This window comes from Lactuca virosa, chromosome 6 (genome assembly GCF_052849685.1).
Source record: "Lactuca virosa cultivar CGN04683 chromosome 6, Lactuca_virosa_CGN04683_v6, whole genome shotgun sequence".
NCBI classification, from domain to species: Eukaryota; Viridiplantae; Streptophyta; class Magnoliopsida; order Asterales; family Asteraceae; genus Lactuca; species Lactuca virosa.
Window position 1 is genome coordinate 196,983,428 of NC_136431.1, and position 13,912 is coordinate 196,997,339.

The 13,912-nt window shown below is 38.6% G+C and overlaps 1 protein-coding gene and 1 long non-coding RNA gene across 2 annotated transcripts; both read left to right on the forward strand.

Moving 5' to 3' along the window:
- The first annotated feature begins 635 nt into the window (after positions 1 to 635).
- LOC145118558 (SMAD/FHA domain-containing protein) lies at positions 636 to 2,156 on the forward strand. Its single transcript, XM_079054248.1, has 5 exons — positions 636 to 993; positions 1,086 to 1,150; positions 1,228 to 1,288; positions 1,516 to 1,662; positions 1,772 to 2,156. Exons 1-5 carry the CDS (start codon positions 741 to 743, stop codon positions 1,897 to 1,899), a joined length of 654 nt encoding a protein of 217 aa, XP_078910374.1. The 5' UTR covers positions 636 to 740; the 3' UTR covers positions 1,900 to 2,156.
- Positions 2,157 to 3,015: 859 nt separating this feature from the next.
- LOC145118939 (uncharacterized) lies at positions 3,016 to 4,051 on the forward strand. The gene is made up of 4 exons (XR_013713551.1): positions 3,016 to 3,146; positions 3,246 to 3,398; positions 3,499 to 3,549; positions 3,621 to 4,051. It is a non-coding gene; the product is annotated as an uncharacterized LOC145118939 (long non-coding RNA).
- The last annotated feature ends 9,861 nt before the right edge of the window (positions 4,052 to 13,912 follow it).

The window sequence follows — 13,912 nt, forward strand, 5'->3', positions numbered from 1 at the left end:
AAAATGTCAGCCGGTCTAAGTGTGAACCTTCCATCCTGCGGGTCTGTCAAAAAGTTCACTGGTGCTTCTTTTTCACAGAAATACCAGTACGCCGACAAGCATCAAAGAGAACATCCTGAACCACATCATGTCTGTACTTGAAACCAGGGAGCTCTCTACAATGAACCGCGTGTTTCCCAAAGGTATCCAAACATGCCTTGCGGCAAACTGGGCATATCTCGTCAATTGAGAATATGAGAATCATGAGGCGGTAACGAATGATAGTTCGGTACTCCACAGGAGACATATGTTGGCCAAGACCATACCGGCAGATAATCCGTAACAATATTATTGCAAAACAACTTTTAATTGCTAGAAAAAAAATGGTCGATCAATTGATAATGTTGTGAAATATACGATCAATCATTCAATTGCTAGAAAAAAATGGCCAGGTTGTTAAAACCTCCACCCGGTTATGATTATTTTTATGATTTTTCCTCTAAATAACTTCAACCACGATTAACTTGTTTCTTTTTTGGATTTTTAGCTACAAAGAAAATCAATTTACTTTTAAATAAATAAATCAATCTGGATTCTGGGATTATCCATGTCATCACATCATTAAATGTCTGCCACACATACACCATGACTGATGACTACCCCAAAAGCTTTCAATCACATTGTTGATTGTCTTGTTACTTCTTCTATCTTACATTCCCTCCAAAATTCTCGACTAAAATTGCAGCAAACATTCTGCGAAAATGGAAACCTTGATCACATCCCACTCCATTCCATGTCTCAATTTGAAAAACCCTTCATTAAAATCCCAATCTCCTCAATCGTTCTTCCATCTTAGACCTAATTTCCCCTCTTCTCAATCCTCTCTGAAATTGCAATATCACTTTAACGATAAATTGTTTTCACGAAAGAGGTTCGGAGCCACCATAAACGCTTCCATAGCTGGTCAAACCAATCCAACCGATGATGAATATACATGGCTTCTTGAACCCGTGGGTGAGTAATTTTATCCCTTGTTCATGTTCAATTCCACGCTATAGCATATACTTGTTTAAATCAAAATTTGGTTTTTGGATTTGGTCAAATAGGTGATGGAGATTCAAGACACATCGGTTTTAAGGTTGCTATGCCATCTGCATTCGAGATTTCATCTGTAAGTAGTTTCTTTAGACTCATTATCTGAAAATCCGACTTCTGACTTTGAAAGTTTTCGGGCATGATATGAGGTAGAAGGAGGTGACTGTTGGACGTGTTCCTGAGAAAGCCGATATAGTAATCCCGGTTGCTACAGGTACTTATTAGTTATGCCACACATGGCAAAATTCAAAATACTTTCTTGGGTTAAATGCAAGAAATAGCAACAATTATAGCAATTTCATCTACATAAAACTCGACTTTGTAAGAATTTATTTTTCAAAGAATCACGCTTTAATAGAATGATATGAAAGTAGGATGCTATAATACAGTTTTTGAAAGTACATTGCTATTTTTGATAAATGTTTGTGTATCTTATGTTAGTATCCGGTACGCATGCCCGATTTCAGAAGAAGGGTGGTGCTCTATTGTTGACCGATTTGGGCAGCACGAATGGGACGTTCATTGATGAAAAAAGGCTTACGCCTGGTGTGCAATCAGTTGTCACACCTGGGAGATACGTTACATTCGGTATAATCTTCCTAAAAAAGATTTATGGTTTACAATTTTTATAAGAGGGTATTTTATATATATTTGATTATTAGTTAAAGATTATCATTGATCATTTTTTTTTCTTCAGGAGACACCAATCTAGCAATCTTCCGTGTTTCAAAGATTAAAAACGTGAAGCCTATCACACAATCAAGTGAGTCCGAATCCCAAGTTGAATTAGAGACGGAAGGTGCGAGCAATGTTCAAAACATTTAAGTTGATACATGTCTTGCCTAAATGTCAATGTAAAAAAGGTGCATAAGTTGAGGCTTTATAGCCAAGAATCTAGCATTTGTATTGGTTTGTAGAAGGTTTACAAAAAGATGTAACCCTAATTTGTGTTGGATCCAGAAAACTTAATCACCGGGGGCATTGCAAAATGTCGGATGGCCTTTGACATGAGGCATACAAATTGAGTTATGTAAAAAATTTGTACATCCACTTATGACCATTATAATGTTTGTAATTACTAATGTTTGTTGAGCATTGGGAAAATATGAAAGCTCTTCTAGGGGTGTTGAGAATTATCATTAGAATATATAACACCAAGATTGCCTCAAGTGTTACACGTACCAGGAAACCCATAGGAAATTCAAGTAATCATAAAAAAAAAAAAAAAAAAAATTATATCCACTCATTTTCACAATAGGAGATGTCAATAAATCATAGTGTATACGCTTAAACAAACCCATGTTTTAGTGACACACCTTTTAGCAGAAAGATAAGTAGACAAACATGACAAAGTTGCAAGGTTTTGTTGGAGCATGATACAAAGTTCTAGATGCTAAAAAATTAAAAACAGAAATTCACGGAGGACCATTTCGGTAATTCCATGTATGAGAAGACACAATAGCAAAGGCCAAGGCTAGAGCTAGATGAGAGGTGGATGGAAGAATGAGGTAAATATCGCCTATGGTGTTTTATCTTTTGGAGAAGAGTATTGTTTGTTATGAACCAAGTGAAAAGAACTTTAAAAAAGGAAAGAACGAATATGTTGTAGTCGAGTGGGCTACATGTGGTGGGTCGGGCTTAGACCAATCCAAAAATAACAAAATAACGTAATAGAAACCAAACTATTAAACTAATTTAAACATAAGAATTAAATGAATTTGGAAAATAGTTAGGATCTAAGGAAAATAAATAAAATAATTGATAATGTTCAAAGAGATGCAAGTAAATGATAAGTATTTGCATAAAAATATAAAATCCCCTATTTTACTAAAAGACTCTATTATTGCCACGTGGCATCTCCTCTAGCCAAGAAATTTTAAAAGTAAAGTACCTAATATGCCCTTAATGATCTTTTAAACTCGAATGTCGTTACACCTTAAAATCAGGATTATATCAATTGAACCCAAAATTTCGGTAAATCACGATCACCGCCACCCTATCTCATTTGAACCTCTATTCGCTGGTAATCTTCTTCTCTAACCTAGAGATCTGCTAGATATGTTGCTGAGATGGTGAGCCCTTAATTAATATATGTATCAATGAATCTATCTTCTTCTCCACCTTATATCAATTTATTTCGATTTATATAAGTTTCTATTTTTTATTTCAAGCGATTTGTGGGGTATTCAAAATACATAATCGATGGAGGTTCATCATTAATCAAGATCCATAAACCAAAAATTGATTTATGGGTGAAAAGAAAGAAAAACAAAAAAAGAGCATGAATTCATTGAATACGATTCTATTTTTTGATTTGAATCAAGGTTGCTTCTTCTTTCCCTTCGTCTTATTTCTCGCAATCATGTTCCTCCTCCTGTTTTGTTTCTTTTTCTCTCTAAGTGTTTTCTCATTAATTGGATGTAGGTGATACCATGTGTGATTGTGAAGTTAATTAAGGGAATAAGTGGATCCTGAGTAAGCTTATCAAACAATTTAAAGTTTTGGATATTTTGGGAACCATGAATTCACAGGTTGTGGTGATTCAGGTACTGGTTGATTGTCATATTCCTTTTCTCAAGCATGGATTGTTTAGATGCCTATCTGAAAACCTTTGAAATTTCAGCAATAGAAACACCTCGGGATCTGGACATGTCTAATGTTGGTATATTGTACTCCACTTTATAGTATTTTTTGGTTTGAATAGATCGTTGATTCTACCACCTAAAAAACTAAAATTAAGAAATCTATGTTTATGTATTAATCTTGATTGAGATTCTGGTATCTTGGCTTGATAACGTTTGTCAATGGGTATCTATGTATGCAGGTGTGTGTATCTGTGTGTATAGGTGTGTGTGTATGTTTGTAATGTGTCATTATGTCAAAGTGATAATGTTTTACCTATTTACATGCTTGATTTTGACAGTATGCTGCTTTGTCAAGCATTTAAGGAGTATATGTTGCTATTTCAAGCATTTAACAGCTATTTATATTGTTTTTACAACCTTTCCATTTATTTAATTTTCTAGATTTGTTCCTGTGTGACAACAACACAATTGCAGTTTATTTATTTATTTATATTATTTTCCCATATTTCATGTTTGATTTTACAGATTTTAGTTTGATTTTCAAACTCCATCTTTAGTTGCATCATTTGATGTTTATATAACGGGTACCACTATGTTTATATCGTCCAAGCCCCAAAGAACATTATCTACAGCCTGCCTACCCATCCATGAAATGAAAGTATTAACTTCTTTGATGGGACTTGCAAGTAGTGTTTATATGAAGATCTAAGGATCTTATCCGTGGTTTCCACAGGTTGTAAGCTAGTATGAATTATAAAAGAATACAATTTTATTAGCTTTAAGATAATATAAATCTTCTTTAGCTGCTACCCTTATTATTATTGTTCTTATGACAGAATTGTAATTTTTCACTTTCAAAGTAATTACAACAGCTTTTGACAATTTATTTGTTCGTATTAAATACAATTTGGTCACTCTATGGCTATTCTAATTTTACCTCAAACAACTGATCGAATTTATTCAAAATAACTTCATCATTTTGGAAATTTTGATAATTACAACATATAAGAATGCTTATTAGTTAATTTGTTTATTAATGTCTTAGTGGTTAAAATAACAAACTTTGTCAAATTCTTTAACATCTTTAAAATTTTCAAAATCGACTCAAAAATATTTTCAACATACATTTTATTTAAGTTATATTTTTTTAGAATGGCAAGAGATTTTATTAAAAAACTAAGAAGGTGCTAAGAAGAACACATTACAACAAAATAGAAGCTAAATCAGGATTGTGAAGCCAATCAGTCCATTTAAGCTTAGCTTTACCACACCTACTGGAAATCCAAAAAAAAAACCCGCTCAACAACCTCATAAAAAATAATGGATTTCCTAGGAGAATTCGTTCCAAAAATAAATGAATTTATGAAATTCCACAAGCACCAAAAGGCTGAAAACACCACTGTTTCAAAAGCTTTTTGTTGACCACCATGCAACCGAATAGAATCAGACCAAGAGATAAGATCTGTAATAGAAGACTGATCAGGAAGTTGTACTCCCCACCAAATAGCAATCCTACTCCATATATCAGTCAGCTCCCTACACCCTAGAAAAATATGATCAATAGTCTCCACAACATTAAGGAAAATCGGGCACATAATCAAATGCAGCTCCAACCCTCGAATAGACAAATCTCTCCCTATTCGGGATGCTACCAAGTCTAATCTGTAACAACTGGTTCCTGGTATGTATTTAATTCATAATTTATTCATTTTTGTATAGAAACTCGACGAGTTGGAGGCCCCAAACTCATCGAGTAGAGATGGAATGGGACGCGGGTTAAGAAGTCTACTCGACGAGTTGAGAAGCCTCGACTCGACGAGTAGGACTGGTAGAATGAAACCCTAATTTTCACGGTTTTGTACCCTATTTAAACATCTTAACCTCAATAAGCTGGCCTCATTTACATCCTCCATTGTCCCAAACCCTATCCACGAAACCCTAATTCACTTTTGAGAGTTTTGAGCCATTGTTGTGCATTCTTTTTGATTTTGAAGAAGAATAATACTTGAAGAAGGAGCAAGGTCGTGTAGGAGAAGAGTAGATCCAGAAGTTGAGCTTCATTTCTGGTTCATCTGAGGTATAAAGCTCGTACCTTGTGTATAGTGTGCTTAAATCTAGTTTTAGGTTGTTTTCTTCATCTTTTGGTCCAAGAATGAGGGATTTTGGGATTTGGACGCCCCATGTGGGCAAACCCTTTAGATCTAGGGTCTTTAGGTGACTTCATGGCATAAAGGTGCCAACTTTATGACCATGGAAGTCCCATGCAACTTGTAGGCCATCTTTTTGGTCTTTTGGACCAAGTGGACCATGCATGCAACTAAAGATAGGAACTTTACGTGTCCAAACTGTCACTATAGTCCAAATCTATGATCCTTTGGCTTATCTTGGAGTTTTGATGGCTTTTGGAGTTGAAACTAAGCCATTTTGAGTTAGGGTTAGAGCTCATCTCTTCTAGGATATGTCTTATTGGGTAAAGTCGAAAACTTTACCCTCCTAGAGGTGTATTCGGCCCAGATCTAGAATATGGGGCTTACACTCGAAGAATAATGGCTTAATACATTAAGAAAGTTTAACAGACTGAAGAACTCGACGAGTTCATAGAGGAACTCAGCGAGTTGGGTCGAAACGTCCCAATTCTGTAAAAGGAAGGACTCGACGAGTTCAAGGACAGACTCGACGAGCTGGGTTGGAAAGTCCCGATTTTGTAATAGGAGGAACTCGACGAGTTGGATCGCGATTTCAGGGTTTTATGATTTATGGAACTCGGTGAGTTGAGTCAACCCAGAGTGTTGACTTTGACTTTGACTTTGACCAAGTTGACCCTCAAGGGGTTATGAGTATGAAAAGAGTAATTAAAGGAAATGTTTTATGTAGGAGTTTGAGAGGGGTTGATTTTAGAGCCGAGGACCGTTCAGCTACCTTTCAGCATTTAAGGTGAGTTTCCTCCTGTAGGAACGGGTCGAAGGCACCAATGCCGGCCCGTTTATGTATGTTAGTATATTCCAGACTAAGGTCCGATGTCGGGCAGTGCCCGATGTAGGTTTATATGTTTCCGGACTTCGGTCCGATGCCGGGGAAAGCCCGAGGAATGTTTGTATGCTTGATGTCTTTGTGATTCTTGCATGTGCTTGTTTTGTATGTTTCCGGACTTCGGTCCGATGCCGGGGAAAGCCCGATGAATGCTTGTATGTTTCCGGATTTCGGTCCGATGTCGGGCGGGGCCCGAGGAATGTTTATATGTTTATGCTATGTGACCATTTATGTGAATTTGCAGATATGTTATATGTATACGGAGCTTCGCTCGATGCCGGGTGGGGCCCGATGCTGGGTAGGGCCAGATGTAGCGGGCAAGGCCCATGTTATGTTATTATGTGATTATGTTATTATGTGATTATGTGATTATGTATGGTATGTGGTAGTTTGGTGAGACTCACTAAGCTTCGTGCTTACAGTTTCAGTTTTGGTTTCAGGTGCTTCCGGTAGCAAGGAGAAGAGCTCGGGATGACTGCGGTGCACACACCATGATTTTAGCCTGGGATGTTTTACTTTGATATGTTGACTTGTGTTTTGATATGATACCCTGATTTGATACTACGACTTATGTTTTTGTGATGGAATGATTTGGTAACTATGGTTTATTTAATAAATAAAAACAAAATTTTTGGTCATGATTTTTGGGGATGTTACATGATCCTCCAAATGAGAATGTTAATTTTTGATAGGAACCCTGTTGTTCCACCTGGTCTCCGTACCACTCACACTAAGGAGACTAGAATCAATAATAAAACGAACTAAAGAAACCGAAAAAGCATCCGACACATCATCGAGCCAACCCAATCTATCCGGAGTATCAGATAGACATAATAAAAAACCGATAGATTCTATATTACGAAACTGAATCAATGAAATGGAACGATGATGATTGAATAGAAGATGAACTCCATTAATCTCAACAATAGAACAGTTCGTAAGGAAGAACTATTCTTTGTAGCTGGAAGAGAACGATACAAAAGTTGTTACATAAAAGACAAATACAAACGCTATATAAAGACCAAATAAGATAACGATTCCAAAAACGGACATGCCCCATTTCAGAATCGGAACAAGAAATAATTCCAAAAAGAGCTATTTGACACAACACAAAATATGACTTAACAATCTCCCAATTTGTGTCAAATCGGAAGGAGGTCTTCTTTATTTCCTTTGAGCGTCGAAAATCTTCGGCATGATCTTCAGAAGGGATGCCCAGACAGATATATACCAACAAATCATGTCCGAAACACATTTTACATCCGCAACTGAGTTGGACCTGTTCGCTTCTGCCCTTGTAAGAATGGAGTTCAGAGCACTTATAGAGTACAAATGCTTATCCCTAAAAAAGAACATGCAATTCTTAATTTCTTCACCCTCCTTCATTTTGTAGACGATGCTCCAGTGCTTTTTGCCAATGAATCCTCCCTTTAGATGTTGGATGTCTTCCGGTTGATCAAACGACTTCCAAATTGGTCTTTTTTTTTCAAAACATAAGCTATTTCAACATCCATATTCACAATATCCATAATATAACACTTAATCATCCTTTTCAAGTGTTCAAAGATGGGCTCATATTTCTTCACATCTTTCGCAACAATGTTAAAGAACGAGATCCAATCAAAGGGGTTCATAAATGGCAGATCAGCCAAAGTGATCTCATGAAGAACATGATTGGAACATCGGAATCCTTTAAATTGTACATTCAAAAAGTATTCTGTAAGCCAACCTTCAGTCCGATAATTCTTTTAAGACTCCATGACTCGTATTGCAGTTTTGCATACTTCAAATAAAAGAGAAGATCTTTCGGTTTACAACACTGTTGGAGATCAAGGATTTCTCAATCTTTTCAAAGCATCTGAAGAGAAACGCCCTTGGAGTGATGGGTAAATCCAACTGACAGTCTACATCATTATTTATGTTAAAGGAGGTTGTTGGTTCCAACCAATACAGATTTGGATCGTCGATCGCTTCCTTCTGTATTCGCTCAAGATTCCAAGATGGAAATAAGGTACTGATTTTCAAGGATCAATTTTGAATTTTTGACTTCAGCTTCTTCTGCATCAAGTTTTTGCCTGAGGGCATTGAGTTCGTCAAGATCTTTATCTCTTTTCTCTCTTGCTGCCTTTTCGGATTCAATCATCATTTGGTCCTCTTCAATATCATCTTCAATGTTGCCTTTGCCTTTTCCTGATCCGGAAGATACATTACCCTTCCGATCAGATGTATTTTTCAAGTTTTCCTCCGCTTCTCCCCTTGTTTCGAAGAAGCCCCACTTCCCGAAACACCCTGCATTTGATTCAGCATTGCGAACACAAGTTTGAGCTTTTCGGAGAGAGTCTGACATACAAAGTCAGAGAACGGAGCATCTCGAGACTCAACGATGTGCAACAATCGTTGGTTGATTTTAGAATTGCGACCTTGAACTAAAAGTTTCTCTTCTTCAAGCTTGGCAATATCAAGCGATGCATTTTTCAATTTTTCTTGAAGAACCTTCGTTTTCTAAGTTTTCTCAGCCAATGCATCCATGATTTTGTTCTCAGCGTCCAAGTCATTTTGTAAATTGGTGAGCTTTTCAGAAATGGACGAATTGAGTTCAGCATTGTCATTTTGAATGTTTGATCGGAGGGATGAGAGAGCTTCTTTTTCAGCTTGTAGTGAAGTTTGAAATCCTTCTATGACTTTGTTCATATCGGCTACATTCTTGTCAGAAGAAGTCCGGAAGTCAGTCATGAACTCCTTGACTTCCTGTTGCAATTGTTGGACTTTTTCTGTAGCTTCAGATGTTTTCTGTTCAGAAGCTTGATTAGCCTTGGTTGTTTCTTGAAGCACTTTTGCATTGGTGGATGCAAGCATTTCCACAATGACTTTATGTGTTGTCAACATATATTCCCATTTGGATGAAGAAAAGGCGTTTGAATATTCCAAAATGGAATCAAGCTTTTCATTTAGCTGTTTGAACTGGCCTTTCGTCATCGGAGCTTCATCATCATCACTGTTGATATTGACAGTGAATGGGTTGAAGACAAAGTCTGCAATCGGTTCTTAATCATCTCCGAACATGATTTCAGCATCATCATCAAAAGGAGGAACAGAAGAAGAAGGTCGTTCAGAAGTCACACCAATGTTGGCGTTTGGCCCCACGTCAGATGTGTTACCAGGGATTCCTGAAGTCCTAATCTCCTCCAAAACGAATTTGATAATAGGATCTTCTGGTGGAGTGGAGATAGTTGATGTTGTAGGTATGGTTGAGTCTATGAAGATTGGGATTGAAACTGGAGGAAGTGATGTTTCAATAGAACTCATTTGTGGTAGAGGAGGGATTCAGGTTATCGGAATTGATGAGGTTATTGGTGAGGTTGTCATTTGTGATGTTGGTGGATTGAATGTAGGATGGGTAGAGGAGTGGTGAGATTCAGAAGTGGATTCTGCATGATAGTTTAAAAAATATCAGGTTCTGGAATGGAAGAGATTGGAGGAGAAGATACATTAGAAATAGTTTCAACACTGGCTGGTTTGGAATTTGTAGCTGTATCCGCCTCATCATTTCGTAAAATAGTGTTCCTCTAAACATCTGATTTCGTTCGTTCTTCAGATTCTTCTTGAATCATCGGAGAGGGAGACTGTGGTTTTGGAACCGGCTTCTTTGATTTCTTTGGAACTTTGATTCCTTCAGAAGGAGCAGCCTTGGCCTTCCTTTTACCTCCGTGTTTCGGTTTGTCACCTTCATCAATGATCTTCTTTAATTCTGCAGGCATGGGACGAACACGAGAAGAGGGTAATTTTCGATAAGCCCTAATAATTACGTTGTCAAGCGGAACTTTCTCCAACAATGCGTCCGGAATTGAACCAACGAATTCAAAATTCTTGGGATCCGACATGAAGAATGTATTGGTTTGAAGCGTTGGATTTTCAGCCATAAGAGAATCTTGCATCTGAGGAAATTTGTAGTGAGTAAGTGCTCTTTTGACAACGATTGACCAGAAACGAGCACATGGCATCTCCGTATGATGGGTGGATGAACTGGTGCTTTGAATGAATTGAACCCAAATTACTGACCCAAAATCCAAGTTGATACCATGGTATAACCATAAATCAATGTGTAGAAGATCGTGCTAGCACTGTCAGAACCCGAAATCCTTTTGGACAAGCTTTTGAACAGGAGAGTAAATAATCCATTCCATATTGGAGGTAAGAATGATTTCCTGAACTTCGACAATAAGGAGATATCACCAGTGTAACATCCCGTTTAAAGTAAAATAAGTAAATAATAAATCCGGAACCCCGAAATGTAAATTTAATATTATTTTATAGCCAAATGTTATAAGTCGAATTATACGGGGTTAAAAAGTAATTTTGGGATTTATGTTGAAAAGGTTTTGGAGGCTAAGGGGCTATTTGGTAAGTATTAGACTTAATTTGTAAAGGATTTCAGGAGGCTGGGTTAAAAAGGTAAATTTCGGACCTTATTTGGAAAGAATAATGGAAGGAGGGGCCACTTCTGTAATTATGGGATAGATCTTAAAGAATCCGGGTATATAAGCCTAATACCACCGGTGAACCCTAACCCTACTTCACTATGCAGCCGTCACCCTCCTTCTTCATTTCCAGTAGCCGCCACCACCATGGGAGCCTCCTTAGCCACTGTTTGCATCATCAAGGCCGACAACCACCATTCCGCCTGCTACCTCGTCGATGAAACGCCACCATAATTGCTCTGCTGCTGGAGGCGCTGTGTACACCGGAGAAATGCCGAGACCGAAGGAACAAGTTGCGTTCGTCACTGTGTTAGACGTAAGCGCATAGGGAGCTCACGGTAAGGACCACCACCACCATCTACATCTTCTTCTTCGTTCGTTATGTGACCTGATGTCGTGTGTGTTGAATGGAATCGACGGTGGGCTTTGGCCGCCATTTTAGGGTTTCCAGTCGTCGTTGCCACCTATAGTGGCGGAGTTGGGAGTGTTGCAGTCTTCAGATCGTGTTTCGATTGTGGTTGCACGGCTGAGAATCAAGAGAACCGCCACCACCACCGTGAGGTGGTGGATATCACCGCAATCCACCGCTACGCCGCCATCACCGCCGTTTGTGTTGTCGCTGTCGTTGCTGTGAGCCACCAGGTGGGTGGCAGGGTCCATTTCGCAGGACATAGTATGGGTGTGTGTGTTCTCTTGGTCGGAAAACCAAGAAAAGGCCACCACCACCACCGTGAGGTTGTGGCTGCCACCACCGGCCACCACGAGGTGGTTGTGTGTGTGCGTTTATTAGTGAGTGTGTGTGTCATTAGTGTTTGTGTTTGTGTTAATTGGATGGTATTGTAAATTGTAACAAAGTGGAATAATGAAAAGAAAATCCGGCACCACCACCGTGAGGTGGTGGCTGCCGCCTCCTGCCGCCGTGTCGGGTGGCGATGTGCCTTGTTGGTTTGTGACTCGTTTGGATGTTTGGACAAAGGGGCTAAACCCTAGCGGGCCCAATGAGACCTTAATGGGCCTAATGAAGCCCTAATGGACCTAAAAAGCCAACCATGTGATTAATGGGCTAATATTGGGTAGGAAACCTTAATTAGGGTGTGGAAAACCCTAATGGCATAAAAACCCTAATTTTGAGAATTAATCGGGACACACGTGATTATTTAATAACTTGAAATATTAAATAATAATCATTGGAAAAATTAACCTAAAAGCAACATTGGACTTAATGGATTAAGTCCTTAGTAGATTAAGTCATTAATGGGTTAAGTAGGAACACTTAACCCTAATCATCATTTCATGTGAAAGTCCTAATGTCACTTGGGCCTTGAATTGGGCCTTCATGATTATGTGATATTGGATCATGGGAATTAGATTGGAATAATGGGATGGGCCTTAAAGAAAGACCATGTAGAGGTCTGGGCCCAATTTGGAAAATTGGGCCATATGTTGGGCTTTAAGCCCTTTATTTGACTTTTGGGCTTTTGGGGTGTGAGTTGGACTTTGGGCTTGGAACCCAATTATTAATTGGGTATTTTTTGATGTTGACAGTTCGGAAATCTGTCAATCAGCAGCTGGAGTGTACCTGCGGGACTTCAGCAGTGTCAGGTGAGTTCTCCCCACTATATCAACAGGGTCTAAGGCACCAAGGCCGGCCCTTTATGGATTGTATTCGGATTATTGCATGTTATGCTTACTGATTTATATCCTGGTAGTAAGGATGGTGATATGCTATGCTTTAGTGACCCGGTTGGGTCGGTATCCTGGTATATAGGATGATGCTATGTTAGTGACCTGTTAGGTCGATATCCTGGTTATAGGATTGTTGCTATGCTTTGTGATCTGTTAGATCGGTTTGACTGTTATATATATACATGCTAGTGTTATATGATGTCTATGTGCACATGATTGTCCTGGTTATAGGATGATGCTATGTTAGTGACCGGTTAGGTCTGTATCCCGGTTATTGGGATGTTGCTATGATTGGTGATCTGTTAGATCGGTTTGACTGTTATATGAAATGAGCTAGCGTATGATATTTATGTGCGCATGTTTGTTTGATTGAGGGTTGGGTTGAGGCGGTCCTGCTTTGTGATGTAGGCCAACATACCCGGCGAGCGGTCCGGATAGGTTGTAGGCCTTGCGTGGCGGTCCAGACGTGTCGAAGGCTCGAAGAGCAGTCCAGATAGACTGAAGGCCTGTGAGGCGGTCCATTCAGGCTGATGACTCATTATGCATGCTGTTCTGTATCAGTTATATGATGTGGTTATGTTTGTATGGCGTTGGTATTTTGGGGAAACTCACTAAGCTTCGGGCTTACAGTTGTTGATTTTGTTTCAGGCACTTCGGATGATTGCGGGAAGGCGAAGGCGTGATCGTGCACCTCCTCATATTTTTATGATTGATTCTGGGAATACTCTGATGTCTAAACTATTTTGAAAACAACCTGTAATAACTTAATGGTTTTAAAATGTGTTAAAAAGTTTAAATTTGGCTTGAATTTTATGGGTGTTACAAGTTGGTATCAGAGCCTTGGTTTGAGTGAATAGGAGGAACACTCGTGTGAATCCAGTCTCAAATCAAGGAAAGGATTTTAAAATGAATTTTTAAATGGTTTTCAAAATAAGTAAAGGAGGATGTAGGGTGTACGATCAGCCAGAGCCAGTAAGTAGACCCCAAAATATCATACAGTTAGTTGATTATGTGATATGTTAGAACAACATGCTAGTACTTGGCTAGGGATCTTCAGGA